This window comes from Oryctolagus cuniculus, chromosome 7 (genome assembly GCF_964237555.1).
Source record: "Oryctolagus cuniculus chromosome 7, mOryCun1.1, whole genome shotgun sequence".
NCBI lineage: Eukaryota > Metazoa > Chordata > Mammalia > Lagomorpha > Leporidae > Oryctolagus > Oryctolagus cuniculus.
The window spans coordinates 22,568,495-22,586,374 of NC_091438.1; the positions used below are offsets into that span (position 1 = coordinate 22,568,495).

Sequence of the window (17,880 nt, forward strand, 5' to 3'; positions counted from 1 at the left end):
AAAAATAAGTAGGTTTTGGTGCAAAAAAAAATTGAAATCCCTGCATATTTTTTCCATAATATGCACTTCCATGAGCTTGTTGAAGACGCTTGTATGAGGGCGAAGGGAGAGGACGATGTTAAAACAACACAGCGTGGACAATGGCAGGACCCTGGGGCCAGCTCGGTGGGTGTGGAGATACAGCAGAGCGCGGAGGAGGATCAGGGCTTTCAGTCCCCAGGCAGGGTCCAGGCAGCAAAGACAGGGCTTCAGGGATGTGACTGAGACCTGGTGAGGAGGCTGCTTTGGCAGCAGAAGTGGGGCTTGCATGGACAAGTGGACATCCTGCCTGTCTCCTGTCCTGCCTCACTCCCCGGCTGCCTCTCGGGCTGGAAGTTATAGCCTCAGCCCTGATTAAAAAAAAAAAAAAAAAAAAAAACTCAGAACTCCCCTTGACTTTTTTTTTAGTTAGAAAAAGTCAGTTTATCAGGGGTGTCTGGAACATTCCCCACTTTCTCCCCTCACATCTGCCTGCAGCACCAGGGCTGGGGACAAGCCACCTGGCATGGGGGCTGGTGGTGGTGGGGAATCCCAGTTCCATCCCCTGTTGACTGTGTGACCTTGGGCCAGTCATTTGGTCTCTCTGGGTGTTAGATCTGTTAGATCACCACCTGCAAGGTGAGTTAATGGCCATACTTACCTGGTAGGGGGTTGTGAGCATTTACTGAACCGACGGATGTAAAGGTGTCAGGAGTCAGCTTCCCTTGGACTGCTTTAGCCTGTTCAGCTGTGCTGGGCACCTGTCCTGCCCGTCCTGCCATTCATACATCCCTTGTCAGGATAAAGCATGGGTCTTAGGAGGGAGGCTCTGGCCTGGCCCCTACAGGGTGCCCAAAGGAGCAAAAGACTTCTGAAACCCTAGATGCCCTGTACTCCCGTGAGCCTCTCGCCCCTTCTGGGCCTTTCCCGGCTGCTGGCTCAGGGTGCTGCTCGGGTATTACTGCTCTCAGAAAGCTTTCTGGGCAGCCCTGCCCAGCCCTGTCGGGGGCCCCTCCTCCCTGCTCACTCTGCACCTCCACACACGGCACAAAGCCATCGGTCTTAGCTTTCTCCATGACCACAAGGTCCCCGGGGCAGAGGCTGTGTCTCACGGCCAGGGAGGGGAGTGCAGGTGTGGGAGGAGACCCGGCCTGGCCTCCGGAGCCTCTCTCAGCCCTTCCCAAACCTCGGCTTTCCTGGGCCCGGCAAGTGGCCTTGGAGCTTCTTCTTGGGCTCACACCCCGTCCATTTGCTCCTGCAGGTCTCCCCCACTTTTTCAGGGTCACGGGCTTCCCAATGCTCACACTGTTCTTGGCTGTCTTCTACTCAGAGACATACCTGAGTGGTTTGTGGGAAGCCCAGGGCTCCCATAATGCATCACTGAATTATCAGTCATCCAGCCGGCAACTAAAAGCTGGGGTGAGCCCCTTACCTGCGCCCTTCATGGCATTGATGGCCCCACTAGCAACGGACTCTGAGGACTCCCTGGTTCTACCGCGGACTGGCAAGGCAGCAGGAGCCAGCAGGCCCCCGGGGCCAGCTCAGTGCAGGGAGTCCAGCACCACGGGCCAGGCAGATAGGAGCATCAGGAAGCTAATGAGAGCAGCCGCCAGGGGTGATTCATGGCAGCCAATGTGCTGAATTCTGCCCCCACCCCTCGACCCCATGTGTCCTCACATCCACCTGTCTGTCAATGCGGGGCCCCCTGCTTTGCAGACACGGGGTGCTGCTGGGAGGATACACTGGATAGAGGCCAGGGGTGCTCCCAACACCCCCAGTGTGCAAGACAGTCCTGCCAATAGACACCTATCCCAAATGCCAACAGTGCCAAAATGGAGAAACCCCATTCTAGAATCAAGCTCAGGACCATCACACCATGCAGCCTGCAGAACTTCACCTAGGGCAGTGAGTTGAGAGCCTGGGGCAGTGGCGGGGGGAGACCAGGACCCCAGAAAAACCAGAGCAGTGAGCAGCTGTCGAAACCCTGCCCTGCCTCCCCCCAACACCTGTCCTCCCACCCCACCCACCCACTCCCAGAGCCCAATTCTGGGAGCAAGGGCTCCCTGCCTGTTAGTTATCCTCGCGATGCAGCTGCTAGCTTTTGTTACGAGGTTTGTGGAGACCACAGGTGCTGCACCAAGCAGTTCCAGGCCGTGGGAAGAGCCCCCCTTGTCTCCTCCCTCCCATCTGCCTGTGGTGAATCTTCAAGAGGCTTCTTGGCTGCTGCTAAAGCTGTTGAGCCAAGAGTGAAGCACTGACATGCTGACCTACAGGCTGTGCTGTGTGTAAGCCTGGCTCTGGCTGCGAAATCCCTGGGGATGGACAAGCCTTAGAGGCCACATCCCCTCGGTCGCACCTACTTCTGCCTGGTTCTTCAAGAAAGCGGTGGTCCATTTGGCATAGCTGCAGCCTGTTGCCTGTTCACATCGCTTTTCCTAACCTTTAGGGGATCAAGTTGGACCCTCCAAGTTTCCTAAACCTGTGGCCACCAAGTGGCTTCAGGACACAGGGCAAGGTGGCCAGGGCTGTCCCAGGACACCCCTGGCCTGTGTCTGGGCGACCACAGTCTCCTACAGGACAGGAGGTGGAGGGGCTGAGGTGCAACAGGGAGGGTGTTGGGGGCATTCTGCGTGCGAGCTTCCACAGGAGTTACATGGCCACACATACGTGTCCATCTGTAAGGCCGGGGGAAGCCCCAGGATGAGCGATGTTCCAGGTTTGACTAGGACGTGGTTTTTAGGCTACAAAGTCATGTTTACACAAGAACTAAGGGCACCTCCTCAAGTGCACTGGAATTTCAGACACCTTGGTGGCAACTTTTCTGGAATTTGCATTGACACAGTCTGCGTGAGATTGTGGGGGCGTGTTTTGAAAGGTATTGAGGGTAGTTCAGCCTAAATGTACCAATCTCCGGCAATCCTGATTCCTCCTTTAAGACGGGTAGATGGGGTCGGCACCGCAGCTCAATAGGCTAATCCTCCACCTAGCAGCGCCGGCACACCGGGTTCTAGTCCCAGTCGGGGCGCCAGATTCTGTCCCGGTTGCCCCTCTTCCAGGCCAGCTCTCTGCTGTGGCCAGGGAGTGCAGTGGAGGATGGTCCAAGTGCTTGGGCCCTGCACCCCATGGGAGACCAGGAGAAGCACCTGGCTCCTGGCTTCGGATCAGTGCAGTGCGCCAGCCGCAGCGCGCTGGCCGCGGTGGCCATTGGAGGGTGAACCAACGACAAAAGGAAGACCTTTCTCTCTGTCTCTCTCTCTCACTGTCCACTCTGCCTGTCAAAAAAAAAAAAAAAAAAAAAGACGGGTAGATGTTTGGGGAGGGTGGAGGGTACCAGCGTTCATGGTTCTGCCGCTCTGGCCAACGGGCAAGCGCTCTGCAAGGAGATGCTGGAGAGGAAGCTTGGGACGAAGGAGAAAACCACAGGGCCTTGAGGTCAGGAAACCTGGTAGGCAGCATTTGCCTGCCCCACGATATAGCACAGTGATTTTGGCCAAGTCCCTTGGCTTCTCAGAGTCTTATCCTGCTTGTCTTTATTGATTTATTTTTTGTCAAAGATTTATTGATTTATTTGAAAGGCAGAGTTCCAGAAAGGGAGGGAGAGAAAGAGAGAGTGAGCTTCTATCCACTGGTTCATTCCCCAAATGGGTGCAATGGCCAAAGCTGAGCCAGTATGGAACCAGGAGCCAGGAGCTTCTTCCAGGTCTCCCATGTGGGTGCAGGGGCCCAAGCACTTGGGCCATCTTCCACTGCTTTCCCAGGCCCATTAGTAGGGAGCTGGATCAGAGGTGGAGCAACCGGGACTCCAGCTGCTGCCTGTATGGGATGCTGGCACAGAAGGCAGCGGCTTTACCCACTGCGCCACAGCGCCGGCCCCCAACCTGCTTTTCTCTGGAATGGGAGTCCCGCCATGCACCTGATAGGGCATCTGTAAAGGACTGGCCAGGTTAACGTGTGTGAAAGTGCTTGGGCACTTAAGTGCTATGCAAATGTAAGATGATGCTCAGACTACACCCTCAGCCTGCGTGAGGAAGCACCCAGGAAGCCTTGAGTGCCTCCCAGTGGCCTCTCCTCCCCTGTACCTTTGATTTATTGGACTCTCTACTGTGGGCCAGACACTTAGGGATTTTCAGTGCATTGTGCACGTAAAGGTCCCTGCCTTTTGAGGTCCCTACATTTTGACGGGGGAAAAGAGAAGTTAAACTCTAACATAGTAGGTTGTATAGGACAGTGGAAGGGGAACAGTGCCATTGGGGAAAAAATCAAACAGATTAGAAGAGTTAAGGAGTGTGGATGGAGGGGGTGCTGACGTTCTTAATAGGACGGACAGATTGTGCCTTGTTGAGGAGGGGACACTTGGAGGTGAAGACTCAGCCATGCAGCCACTGGAGGAACAGCATCCCAGGCAGAGGGGACAGCAAGTGGGAGAGGGAGACTGGCAAGTACCTGAAGGTTCCAGAGACCCACGAGGCCAGAGGAGGTCTCAAGCAGAGAAAGGGCACAGTCTGACTCCCTTTTTAATGGGTTACTTTGGGGGCCAGAGTTGCAGCATAGCAGCCTCTTGTGATGCTAGCACTCCACATGGGAGGGTCGGTTTGAGTCCAAGCTACTCTGCTTCCAATCCACCTCCCTACTGGTGCGCCTGGGAAGGCAATGGAAGATAGCCCAAAGGCTCGGGTCCCTGCCACCCTCCTGGCTTATCGCTGGTCTAGCCCCAGCCATTGGGGCCATTTGGGGGATAAGCCAGAAGATGGAATATTCTCTCTCTCTGTCTGTCTCTGTCTCTCTCTCTGTATCTCTCTCTCTGTGTGTGTCTCTCTCTCTCTTCTGTTTTTCAAATAAATAAAAAATAAAAGTCACTCTGGTTACCATGTTGACATGGTGGTGGGGGCTGGGGGGGACAGGCTGGAAGCAGGCTATTCAGTAGCTGTGGTTTGGACCTAGGGAGACAGCAGTGGAGCTGTGAGAAGTGGCTGGATTCTGGATCCAGAGTCAGCAAGGTTTGCTTTCAGATTGGACGTGGGGTGTGAGAGAAGGAAAGGATTCCAGGATGACCCCAAGGTTGCAGTCCTGAGCAATTGGAAGGAGAAAGAAGGCAGTGGCTAGGCAGTTTGCGGCGAAAGAGCAGGAGTTTCATTTTGAATGTGCTAAGTTTGAGCTTAGTGACCCTGACGGGGCGTCTGCAGTGGGATCCAGGGAGAATTGAAGCCAGAAAATATGGACGGTTCCAATGAAGTCTGCTGCAGCTGACCAGTCGCCTCTAGGGGAGGTGGGGGTGCGAGAGGTGTCACACGGGGAAAAGAACAGTCCTTGTGTGTGCTCACGGAACAATGCAGTGGAGAGGGAAAGGTGGTGATACGAGGCTGTGGGAATCTCTAGCAATGTCCTTGGGCACGTGAGAGAGAGGGAGCTGGCACAGGAAGGCGTGGCTGCTATCTGTCGGAGCACAGGGAACTCGTGTCTGGCCGGGCCCCCTAGTCGCTGGTAGGTGGGAGGATGTGGCGGGAGTCTCTGGCTGTTCTTTGAGAAGCTTCCATTTTCCCAGTAAAGTGGGAAGCGAGAGCATCAGCTGGGAGCAGAGAGTGGTGCAAAGGTGTAGCAGGCTGGAGGGGGAGAAGATGTGACACATTCCCGAGGGAGGGGCACTGGGTGTGAATTAGCTGCAGGAAGAGTGGAACTGCCCGCAGCACCAGGCCAGGTGAGGCCAGGCGAGGCCAGGTGCTGCTCCTGATCAGCCAGGAGCCCAGCAGGTCATGTGTGTGTTTCTCGGACCACATTCAGGTGCACAGGTGCAGACAGGAGTACATGTAACTCTTTTAATATATATATACATTTGAGAGAGAGAGAAAGAGCAAGTGCTGATCTGCTGATTCGCTTCCCAAATGCTCACAACAGCCAGGGGGCTAAGCCAGATTGAAACTGGGAGCCCAGAACTGAATCCAGGTCTCTCACATGGCGGCAGGAGCCTGGTTACAGGAGCCGTCATCTGCTGCCTCCCAGGGTCTGCAACAGCAGGAAACTGGAGTCAGGAGCCAGAGCTGGGATGCAAACCCAGCCACTGAGTTAAACATGTGCCAATGCACGTGAGGTTATGTTGCTGTAATTGAACAAGACTATGTGTAAGAGAGGAAGGAGTGGCTGTGATGAGGGGTGCAGGTCAGAGAAGTGGATCAGTGGTTCCATAGGGGTCACAGAATTTGGGGGTCAGAGTGAGCTGAGAAGAAAGGAGAGTGGAGTGCAGGGGACTGAAGGTGGAGGGGGCCACAGTTGTCTAAGAGAGGACCCCTGGGGGGGTGCAGAATCACTAGACAAGGAGTAGCCAGGGAACTTGGGGGTACTGTGCATGTGCACCCCAAAGATTGGCAAGAAGTAGGACACGAGTCGTGCTCTGGAGAGTGGCATGAGCCGGGAGCCAGAATCTTCTGGAAACAAAGGCTCTCTATATGGGGTTGAGATGCAAAGTCTGGAACAGCAGTGAGGAGCAATGAGGGTCCTTGCCCACCCTGAGGCCAGTGGTAGGGGGACTTTGGGTAGATCACAGCTACTGCCTGGGGCGGGGGTGGGGGCATCTGGGAAAGCAGGACACCCTGTGTTGCCACTGGGAGGTGGCAAATGGAGAATTCCATCTGTGACAAACCACATGGGACCGCGTTTCAGGGACTGGTGAGAGGGGAGCAGAGGAGGGGGTGCATAGACCCCGCAGGGCTCAGCGTGCAGGCAGGGAGGCTGGGTCAGGGGTGAGGGGCATCAGGGGATTCCACTTGGTGCCCTGGGCAGGTGAGTGGTGAGGGACGGTGGGGGCTGGGGGAGAGTGGTCCAGGCTGTCTTGGGCCTGTGCACACAGACCTGGGAGCGGGCTCGCCCTTGTCCCTGCTGGGGGAGTGGAAGACATGCAGGAGGCCAGGCTCCGCGGTGTTCTATTTATACATTCCGCTGCCCAGCACTAGTGGGTTTACTTTCCCCTGCGAAGGTCTTAAGGAAACGCAGATGCATTTTCCCCCTATTCAGTTTTCTTTGCTCAGGTGGCGTCCCAGACTTCAGAATGTAGTGGTTGGCAGAGATCCCTGTGGCCACCTGGCCAGAGCTGAGGCCTGTTCCTGCCTCACAAGTCCCCAGAAGCTTCCTGAGAGGGGGGAGGGGGGAGCGGGACAGGAGGCCCCCAGGAAGGCTTTCCTGACTCTGAGCTGCGTAGGACAGAGGAGCCTGGAGGGGCTGGGCTGGGGCTCTGGAAAGAGGCGGCCTGGGGCCCGGGAGCTGCAGGGAGCGGCATGGACAGTTGGAAGAGGTACTGCCAAAGGCCGCCCAACCCAGCCCAGGAGGGAGAGCCGAGCCCAGGGTGGACGGCCCGGCAGTGGGGACGGTGTGCTGTCTTCCCAGCGTCCCCTCATTTCACAGATGAGGGCAAGCATCCCCCCCCCCCGAGGAGGAAGTGGCACTCCCAGGGCCACACCAACAAGCACGAGCTGACCCCTAGGCCACAGGAAGTCAGGGGGCGGCTTCCTGAATTGGGTCCCCATCCGCAGCAGCCAATGCAGTGAAGACTCTGGAACCCAGACTGGGTGACTCGCCTGCAGCCTCCAGCGTTTGGGACACTGTGGGAGCAGAGCAGGAGTGGGGGCTTCAGCCGGCGACACAGGGTGTTGCAGGACGAGTGGGCTTCACCCCCCACCCTGCCCCATCAGGACCTGAGAGGGCGCCCGGGCTCCCAGACTGGCTGCTCTGTGGCATCTTGGAAGCCCTGGGCACACGTCCCCCTTGCTTTTGTCCTGGGGTTCAGCCACAGCCAGGTGTGAATCCAGAGGTGCTGGGCAGAGTGAGGATGGCTGTGCCGGACAGCTCCCTCCATCCGGAGCCGTGCCCAGGAGCCCACAGAGCGCCCCTCAGGATCCCCCATAAACACTGCCTTCCCACACAGCCGGTCCTCTGGTGATGGGGACAGGCTGTGCGGCCGTCTTTGTGTAGTGTCGAAAGCTGCTGGGCGTGACCTGCTACAAGAGACCACCTCATTAACGGTGGCTGTGAGGGGATGAGAGAAAACCGCTGTAAATCCAGAGTGTGCCTTCTGCCTGTGCCTGCGGGATGCTTGGAGCCCCAGAGGCCGGCTCTCAGCCCGCCGGCAACCGGCAGCTTCAGCTCCCGATGTTTGCAGTTCATTGTGCGGTGTGTGTGTGTGTGTGTGTGTGTGTGTGGTGTGTATGGGTGGGAGGGGTGTCAGGGAGCATCCCATTAGACTGAGGAAACCCACGCAGGCAAAGAGAAAGGAGGATTTATTCATTCAGCTAACCTTTATCATGCACCTGCCTACCAAGCAGGACCCTGGGGACCCCCAGGTAAGGCCTTTCTCCCCTGGCAGGATGCGACCGGCTGTGTGACAAGGAACAGCGCCCAGCCAGGGGGACTGAGGAGAGGAGGGAGGGAGCCATTGGGGGTGCCCCTGAGGACTTCATGGAGAAGGGGTGCTGAAGCTGGGAGAAGCCTTTGCTCCCCGCGGCAGCAGCAGCGACTCTGGTGGGATGGTCTGTGTTCTGTGTGTGACCCCTCTTGTCCACTTTGGTCCCCATCTCTGCCTTATGGAATCCTTGGTTTCAGAGCAGGAAGGGCCCTAGGAATCCTCTGGCCTAAGCCCCTCCCTTTACTCCTGAAGAAGGGAGGGGAGAAAGTGACTAGGCCAAGGTCACTCAACTGTTTTGGTGTCCTACTTTTCCTTTGTGTGTTGCTTCTTTCTCAGGTATTTGTCTCCGTGTGTGTGTGTGTGTGTGTGTGTGCTTGCAAAGCTAACACACAAAGGCAGAGTCACACAGAGACATCCCCCTTAAGGGCTGTGGAGGGTGTCCCAGGCACAGAAACATTCTAGCAGGATCAGTGGCACACAGCTGCTCTGGCCTGGCCTGGGGGGAGTCAGGAGGGGGGCGGGGCTGTGCCTGATACGCCTTCCCAGCCTCCAGCCCACTGCTGAGGGCTGAGCACAGGGTCCCCTCTTCCTATGTCTGGACGCTGGACCTGGGTCCGCTGGCATGCCCTGCCTTGGCTTTAGTGACCAGAGGAGAAAGTGGGGGGTTGGGTTTAGGGATGGGCCAAAGCACAGAAACCAGGGGGCCCTGGCCTGACACCTCCAAGTGGCCCGGTCTGTAAGGGTGATTTTATTCCTAGGGAATGCTCATTGCTGGGGGTGCGGGGGGGGGAAAAGAGCCTCTCCCAGGGCAGCCTTACTCCCTCCGGTCTTGTTTCCTTTGTTCCTCCCTTCCCTGCCTCCCTCTCCCCGTAGCCAGCTCCCTTCTCCTTCCAGCCATTCTCCCCCGCGCCCCCTCCTCCTCCTGCTCCCCCTGAGCTGTGTCCCCGAGCTGGGACCTCCGCAGAAGGCGGCAGGGCGGGACTCCGGGCGAGGCGCGGGCCTCGGTGGCCATCTTCCCGGAGGGAAGGAGTTAAGTCTCTTCCCCGCATCCCTCCGCCTCCCCCGGCCGCCGCCGCCGCGGAGTCCTGCAGCTGGGCCCTGGGCTGACCTTCACCGGGCGGGAGGCCGCAGTGCGCATGCCCAGGCCGGGGACCCGGCGCGGGCCGAGGGAGGGGCGGCGCGGGCCTGGCCGGCAGGACCCCCCAGCTCCGCGGCCGCCGCCTGCTCGCCCCGGCGCGCGGTGGTGGGGGGCGCGGCGGCCGAGCCCGTCCCGCAGGCCGCGGCGCATCGCTCTCTGCGCGGGGAGCGGCGCTTTGCCATTTGGTGCTGGTGGTGCTTCTGCGAGGGAAGCAGCGATGGGGGGACGGCAGGGGGGACTCCGGCTCCGGGCCGCCGCGCGGCCGCCCTTGCCCGCCCAGAGTGCAGCCTGCAATCCCTGGGCCGCCTTCCCACCCGGGAGGAGCCGGCGGCGGCGGCGGCGGCTGCGGCGTGGCACTGCCGCGCGCCCTTCTGGGGCAGAGCTGTTGGGAATCCTAGCCTTTGCGAGGAGGGAGCCTGGCTCGGGCCTCGCACTTGGGGCCGCCCCAGCTTTGTGACCTGCAGGCTCCCGCTGTCGGCACATCGAGCGGCGCCCCTGTAAAAGCCGCATGCAAACGCAAACGTGGCTGCTGGCGGGCGCCTAGTGAACCTGGCCTCCGCGTATGGGATGTGGCCAGGGGGTGCCTGTGTGTGCGGTTCCCCGTGGCTCCTTGTCCCGCTGGGGCTGGTATTGCTGTGTGTTGGGGGACATGCATGCCTGAGCTGTCCGTTGTCTGTGTCTCCCAGAGGGGTGGCCGAGGAAGGGAGGGGGCTTGAATGATTCCTGTTCTGTTTGGATGTGGACACAAACGATGACACCTGTATGTTCTGATTTGCTATGGCAACCTGCTCCAGGGCTACCTCACGCAGGCTGGGAGTTCCCACTCTCCCTCCTGCTCTTCCCTTAAACCGCCCAGCTGTCCAGGCTGGGTGGGGTACCTGTCACCTCCTCTGCTGTCTCCTCCCCCAAAATAACTCAACATTGAGCTTTACATAAAACCTAGAGGTGTGTGCCCGCCCTGCCACAGAACCTCCAAGGCCTCTGGTTTCCCGTGTCCCTTCTAGAAGCAGCCAGGGTGGGTGGGGTGCCAGTGATGATTCACACCTTCTGGTGAATGGCCCATTGAGCTTTGCAAGCATCCTCAGGCATCTGGTATTATCAAGTGCCTGTGCCCAGCCATGCGGGGAGAGTGGGACTTGCAGGCCAGGCTCTGACTCCGGGGGCCCAAAATCTGTTGGGGAAAGCAAACCTAACACACAAAGAAGCACAGGGCACATCATGAGGCAGACATCAGTCCAGGGCCAATCCAAGGGGCAGAGCAGACACTGATGGGCATTTGGAGAAGAGAAAGATCCGTGCACATGGGTGATGCCAGGGAAGGCTTCCTGGAGGAGGAGGGGCCTGAACCGTGCTTTAAGGGTTGGGTGTGGACAGGCAGAAGGGAGGGGTCTTCCAGGAGAAAGAAGAGCAGGAACAGGAGCTTAGAAATGGGGGTGAGTGGAGGGGGATGAGGTTAGCGGGCTGATGGGAGCAAATCTTCACGCATTACCACCAGCCACTTCATGGCCTGTGGCTGACCACTAAGCTACCCCATGGCCGGGGCTTCTCTGTGTGTGGGTGGTGGTGGGCAGTGGCCTGGGGTGAAGCCCTGGTAGGAAGGGGGAATTTCTGGGTCCCCCCCACCAGGCCAGAGGTAGAGCCTGAAGCAGAGACCCTCTCTGCCTTTCAGTAGACAGTGGGAACCTACATGGGCGCTCACAGCCCCGCACGCAGTCGGGGCCCAAGGGAAACCAGGCTGCAGGCAGAGTCTGGGCAGAGCTGTCCCGCGTTCTTTGTCCTGAACTCCCCAAGGCAGGAGGGCCAGGACCCGCAGGGCAATGCTGGGTCTTCAGGGCCCAACTTCAAGTAGGTGTCCCGTTGCCCCGCCCTCACCTGTGTTGACACCGCAGCCCCAGCAGGCCCTTAAACTTGACCCTCTGTCGTCCCAAAGCCCACGGGCCCCTCCTCCGGGAGGAGGAGATAGGGGCGTGGCCTTGGGGCATGGGCGGGGCCAGGGCGCCCAGTCTGGGGATCTCAGGATTCGCCCCTCCTCTTTCCTGTCTCTCCTCCACCCCAGGGACTGCCAGCTCCCTGCACACCGCCCCTTCGGGGGCTCGCTCTCACCCCACCCTGCGCCCCGGCTTCCTCTGGGATGCTGAGGCGGGCCCGACCCCTCCGGGGTCCGCACCCCTAGGCCCTCAAGCCCCGCTTGTCTCCTGCTTCCCAGACGCCCCCACCGAAGCCCCCAGCCCGGCCCTGCGCCGCCTCGCCCCGCGTTTCCCCCTCGCTGCGCTCTCTGAGCCCCGTCCCCGTCCCTCCTTCCGAAATACTTGCCCTCCTGCCCTCACTTTCTCACACAGAGGCAAACAAAGACCCACATACCCAGAAATAGCCTCGCGCGGAGCGGAGCGCGGCGCAGGCCGCGTCCCGGCCCCACGCACGCGCGCAGGCCTGGCGGCTCCCGCGCAGCGAGGCCCCCGGGCGAGGCGTCCGTCCGTGCGCCCTCGTCAACACCCGCAGCCGCCGCGCCGGGCCGCAGGGTGCGGACGCCGGCCGCCAGACAAGGGCACAACACACACACACACACACACACACACACAGCCGTGCGCGCAGGGAGCGCCTCCTCCCCGGCACACCCGGCGCGGCCGGCCTCGGCTCCCCCCCGGATTCCTGCCCGCGAATGTTTCCCTACTTGGCCTGCCAGGTCTCTGGGGAAAGGGCCTCAGAAATGCAGCCGGAGCCTCTCGGGGAGGGAAGAAAGTTGGAACTGACTGTTCCCTGCCTGGCCCTGCCGGCGAATTCCCTAACCGAGCAGCTATTTGTGGCGAGAGCCCGGGTGGCCGGCGAGCCCCCCGCCAGCTCCCCGCGCGGCCCTCGGGCGGCTCCGGGCTGCAAGCGCCGCTACCCTGCGCCCAGGCGGGGCCGGGCTCGCCGCGCACCTCGCCGCTTATCTGCGCTGTTTGGACAGCGCGGGCTGCAAAGGCCGGCGTCCCCGTCCCCGCCGAGTCAACAGGCAGACCCCGGGCCGCCGGACTATTTCTGTCTTATCAGTGCAGGAATGCGGCAGCCGCGGCGGCGGCGGCGGCAGCGGCGGCGGGCGGGCGGCGGCGGCGGCGGCGTGGGCCGTGGGCCGTCAGGGCAGCCCTGAAGGGGCCCCCTCCCCACTCCGCTCGAGTAGAAGTGTGAGAGAGCCCAGCAGGACTCAGAGGGGAGAGTTGGAGGAAAAAAAAGGCAGAAAAGGGAAAGAAAGAGGAAGAGAGAGAGAGAGTGAGAGGCGCCGCTGAGCCCACCCCGATGGCCGCGGACGAAGTTGCCGGAGGGGCGCGCAAAGCCACGAAAAGCAAACTTTTTGAGTTTCTGGTCCATGGGGTGGTGAGTGGGGGAAAGTTAGCGGGGGAGGGTGAGCGAGCTGGCTCGGGCTGAATGGAGGGATGGCCGGGAGGGGCCGGGAGGGCGCTCCCGCGCGCCCACCCCTCCGGCGGGGGCGCCGCGGCCACAGCCCAGCGCCGGGACCGTGCCGGCGCCCTGGCGTGCCAACACGTCGTCAGGCGGCGGGCCGGGGATGGGCGCGCGCGGCGGGGAAGGCAGGCGACTGCGCGGGCTCTTGTCAGGGGCGGGCGTGGGACTGGGGGACTCCCCCCACCCAGGTGGGGGTCCCCTTCTGTGGCCGACATGTTGTCTGGGTTCCCCAGCGGGCCCAGGTGTTACCCCTTCCCCGGGGGTGGGGGCGGGGGACGGGGACGCGGCGCAGCCCTGTTGGGTTGTCTGTTCACATCCGTTGGGACGGTGTCACTCTGTTTCCAGAGCGTGGAGCAGGTGACCCTGGAGGCACTGTGGGCGCGAAAGCCCTCTGGCTGAGCAACCTCTGTATCCTGGCAGGAGGGCACTGGGGCATTTTCGGCGTAGCCCCTGCCATCAGGGTCAGGGAGAGGCTCCCTCTAGGGACAGACTCCAGGTGGAAGGAGTCCGAGCGTCCCCTTGGCAGACGCCTGTCCTTAATATCTCCAAGGTGTGAAGAAAGGGCCGGAGTCGGGGACGTGAGGCCTAGGGATCCCAGGGACAGGGCAGCCCCAGAGGCACGTGGGAAGCCCCAGGCAGCCTCAGCAACCCGAGGCAGGGCACGGAAGAGGCCTGAGCTGGGTGGCTCGGGGGCCACGCTGGGTGTGGAGACGCGAGAGGGGACGACGTCAGGTTCACTGCGGCCACATTTGGCCGTGACCCCCCAGGAGGGCACCTTCTTGGTGAGGGAGGCCAGAGTCCCTGAATCTTGGCCTGTTGTGGGGGTGGTGCTGGTGGCTGGCACAGCTCCCTGGGGGCCCTGGAAGCCTCCCAGCAGAGCAGGCAGTATCCCTGGCCTTGACAGAGAGGGAGCCCAGCTGATAAAGCCAAGGGGGTTCCTGGGTCAGCCTGGCCTCCAGCGCTGGGCATCTCTGGGGTCGACTTTCCAGGGCCTGCATGTCCACCAGCTGCATCACCGGTCCTAGCCTTGCTGCTGCGGGGAGTTCCTTTGAAAAGGCCCAGCTAGCAGGGAGAGAGGCTCGACATGGGTCTCTCTCTCTCTCTCTCTCTCTCTCTATATATATATATATATGGCCAACTTAATGCTTCAGTTCTTAGGTGGCTCGGCGCCCCACCATCCCCACTCCCAGTGCCCCATCTAGGCTGGCGGAGAATGGTCACCAGCTAGCTCCATTCTGGGTTGCCACCCTGGAAGCATGAGTGACAGGGTCAGGTGGGGTGGGGGGAGGCAGACACATGGTCGGGCAGGTTTCACTGCTGGAAAGATGGACAGAGACAGCTGCTGGCTGGGAGTGGGAGGGCTTTAGGGGCAAAGTCAGGGGCAGCATCGGGGCGTCTCCTTGGGCCTAGGGTGAGATAATGGAGTGGATAAATGACAACAGGGGCCCCTTGCTCCCCAAGATTCCTGCTTTTCCCAGTCCCCATCCCACCCACTCCCCTGCTGCTACACAAGCCCCTGAAACCCTCATATCCCTCCTGAACTCTGGACAAGTGGCAGTAGCACTTCACTCATTTGCATCTCATTTACACCCCATCCAACCACCTAGGGGCACATGACCCACCTCATCTCCCTCTCCACCACCCTCTTTGAAACCTGGCTTCACTGGGGTGGGGGTGAGCAGTGGAGGAAGCCTGCTGGGTGTGAAGCCTTGGCTGATGGCTGATGGGTGCGGGTGGACACGCTGCTTCCTTTGACCTGGCCCAGGCCCCCTGGTAGCTCACCTCCAGCCCAGCTCCCCCTCCTCCCAATCAGAATCCTGGCAGGCTGTGACGTCAGCCCCTCAGGTGCCTTTGCCCTTGCTCTGCCTTCAGCCTTCACCCGGGGAGCAAATCTTGGGGTCCAGCTTAGTTGCTGAAGCCTCTGGGTGTGGAGTCAGCTGGAGGGGATGGAGTTTGGGATGCAGAGGTCCAAAAGCAGGGCGTGGAGAGAGGAGGGGGCAGCTGAGGAGGAGCCGGTGCAAGGCAGAACAGCTGGAGGAGTGGAGACCAAGAGGGAGGGAGCCGTAAGGAAAGTCAGAGCAGGGAGCTCAGCCCCTAACTTCAACGAAGCCGCAAACGGCAAAACGCTGCGGCCCTCAGGAACCCGGAGCCCTTCAGGTGTTGTCCTAGCCAAGATGAGCTGCGTGACCTTGGCGAGGTCGCCGTTCTCCTTGAGCCACAGTTGCCTCGTCTGTCAAGTGGGAATGAGAGGACCTGTTCACTGAGTCTGGCAGAGGCGCGTGAGGGTGTGAACCTCCTTTGGAAGGTGGAAAGGCGCCATTGCCAGTTACTGTGCGTTTTTGCGGTACCTTCCGCAGCTCCAGGCTCGGCAATGCCCTGGACAATTGCCTGGCTTCAGTTAGCTTCCTGCAGCGACACGCCAAGCCCCCTCCGCCGAAGCCGCACCGATCCGGTGCCTCTGCCCCTCCCACCCAGCGCTCGGCGCTCAGGGTCACCAGCCGGGGGTCTTGGGGTGGGGGGGAAGGGAGACGCCGACTCGCTGCGCCTGGAGCCAGGGTTCCTGGTCTGACCCGCGGGTGCCGGTTTCTGCTTCACCCCCGCCCCACCCCCAGCGTCCCGGGATGCCGTCTGGAGCCCGGATGCCCCACCAGGGGGCGCCCATGGGCCCCCCGGGCTCACCGTACATGGGCAGCCCCGCCGTGCGACCCGGCCTGGCCCCCGCGGGCATGGAGCCCGCCCGCAAGCGAGCAGCGCCCCCGCCCGGGCAGAGCCAGGCCCAGAGCCAAGGCCAACCGGTGCCCACCGCCCCCGCGCGGAGTCGCAGGTGAGTGGGGGGGGGGGGGGCGCGCGAAGGGGGCGTGCAAGGGGGGCTGTCAGGACCCGCGGGAACCAGGTGGGAGAGTGGCGGGGATTGGAAGAGGCGAGGAAAAACGCTAAGCAAGGAGCAAGTCCTCCTCCGAGGAGCTGGGCTTAGGGGACACTGGTCTGGTTCTTTTGTGTGCCCACGGTCGAGACTGGCTGCGGCCATCGGCAGCCAGTGGCCCTTCCCTGCACGCGCCCCGCGCCCTTCTTGTCTTCTGCTCAGTGCACCTCTCCACCCCTTAGGCTCCGGGTGATGCTCCGGTCTGGTGGGGTAGGGCGGGGCTGACAGTAGGGCTGAGGGCAGAGCCTTAGAGCCGGGCTTCCCACAGTGTAGTTCCCCCGGGGGGCACCTTCCAGCAGTCCCCTGGCTGGCTGTCTCAAAGCGCTCCAGATCTCAGTCGGAATCCCTAGCCGTGGGGGGTGGGGCCTGGGGAGCTGCTCTGGGGGCGGCTCGTCCCAGGTAATTTGTAGACATCCAAAAAGACTCTTCAGAGTTGCCGTTCTGTTTTCTGGACCGGGTCTGCCCCAAGCCACCAGGGCCAGCACACCTGCTTGCCTGGGCAGCTGGTAGCACCCCAAAAGTTCCTGCTGGCTCCTGGCAAGAGTGATACCCCTCTAGGTTTCAGTATTTAGCCAAATGCACATGCTTCCTTTTGCACGACAGATGGGTTTCTATAAAAGGTGTAATGTCAATTTTTCCTCATTATTAAATATTATTTATATACATCAAGGAGAATTCACCGTTTATGGGAATCTCATGAATTCTTCTGCAGATTGAATTACCATGTTGTACATTAGATAATAATTCCATGATTTATCTTTTCTAAATGGAGAGTTTCACATAGATCATTTGTTTAAAACAGATGAGACCTTTAATGAAAGTCCCTTGCCTAATGGCTTTCTGGATAGGAAAGGGGCAGTGGTTGAGATTACCACGTGGGGGCAGTATGGAGCCGTTCTCTTGGCTGCATTTGAATCTCCTGACCCGCCAAGGTTTTGGGGGGGGGGGGTGCTTTTGGGAGTCAGAAGCAGCTGGGCAGGTCAAGGAGAGTGCAGACCCCAGCGCTACCTGTCCACAGAGGACCAGTTAGTATGACCCCAGGTTGAAGTCATGCCCCCACAGAACTGCATACTCTGTGGGTCCCTAATGAGTGTGGTGTGTCCTTTGCCCTGGTGGCTGGTGGGCCAAGGGCCCAAGCCACCCCCTGCCCATCAGTGTCCCCTTCAAAGCCCAAGGTGACAGGGATACAAGTCCTCAGTTCCAGAGGTAGGGGGTCCATCTCTCCCCCTCCCTCTGAGCTCAGGCCACCCTGGACATGCACACCCTGCTTTGCAGAAAGCCAAGGTCCTCCAAATCCAGCTTCCCTCCCTGCTGCCCAGGTTTTCTGGAACATTTCTGCTGCTCCCATGTTTGGGCAGCACCTTCCCCGTCCCCACCCCCACCTCTCCCAGGCCAGAGAAAGCATGGATCACCCCACTTCCCAAGAGAGGCCAGAGCACCAGCTCCACACACCACTGCTGCCGCCCTCGGGCGGGCAGACAAGCCGGCTGTGGGAACCCCAGCCAGGCAGGCGGAGATGTCGGGATAATTTAGCAGGTGGCCTCCTTACTCCCAGATCTGTCACCATGGTAACCTGTTTTTTTCTTTAAAAAATGTACAGTGCCAAAAGGAGGAAGATGGCTGACAAAATCCTCCCTCAAAGGGTGAGTGCCTTTCACAGCAGCCCCCAGCCTGGCCCCCAGCCTTGGCTGCTCCACCCTCCTTTCCCCCCCTCCCAATCCGGTGCTGCCTCCCCTCCCCCTTCAGGAGCAGAGCCTCAGCGGCACAGTCACTTTCACTTTTTGTTTCAAAAGCTCATTAAGAAGTGCGGCTTGGGGTGGGGGCTGAGGGAGGAGGTAGGGCAGAGGGGGAGGAACGAAGCCCTGGGGTGGAGGGGTATAGAACACTGGGCCTGAGGTTCAGGGGGCTCAAACCCAGTGGAAGGAAGACATGAAAGGCGTGTGACAAAGAGAAGACTGAAGCTGGGGGATCAGA

At 60.3% G+C, this 17,880-nt stretch overlaps 1 protein-coding gene across 4 annotated transcripts in view; it reads left to right on the forward strand.

Annotated features, from left to right (window-relative positions):
- SMARCD3 (SWI/SNF related BAF chromatin remodeling complex subunit D3) overlaps nt 1-17,880 on the forward strand; it is a 36,121-nt gene that overhangs the window by 13,841 nt on the left and 4,400 nt on the right. For 2 of the 4 annotated variants that reach the window (XM_017345664.3, XM_051858347.2), the window contains exons 3-4: nt 15,596-15,807; nt 17,507-17,549. In XM_017345664.3, the coding sequence (XP_017201153.1) occupies nt 15,596-15,807; nt 17,507-17,549 (255 nt within the window). Of the gene's footprint in view, nt 1-12,612; nt 12,897-15,595; nt 15,808-17,506; nt 17,550-17,880 lie in introns of those variants that run through there. The other 2 variants (XM_002715057.5, XM_017345663.3) reach the window with 2 other exon arrangements.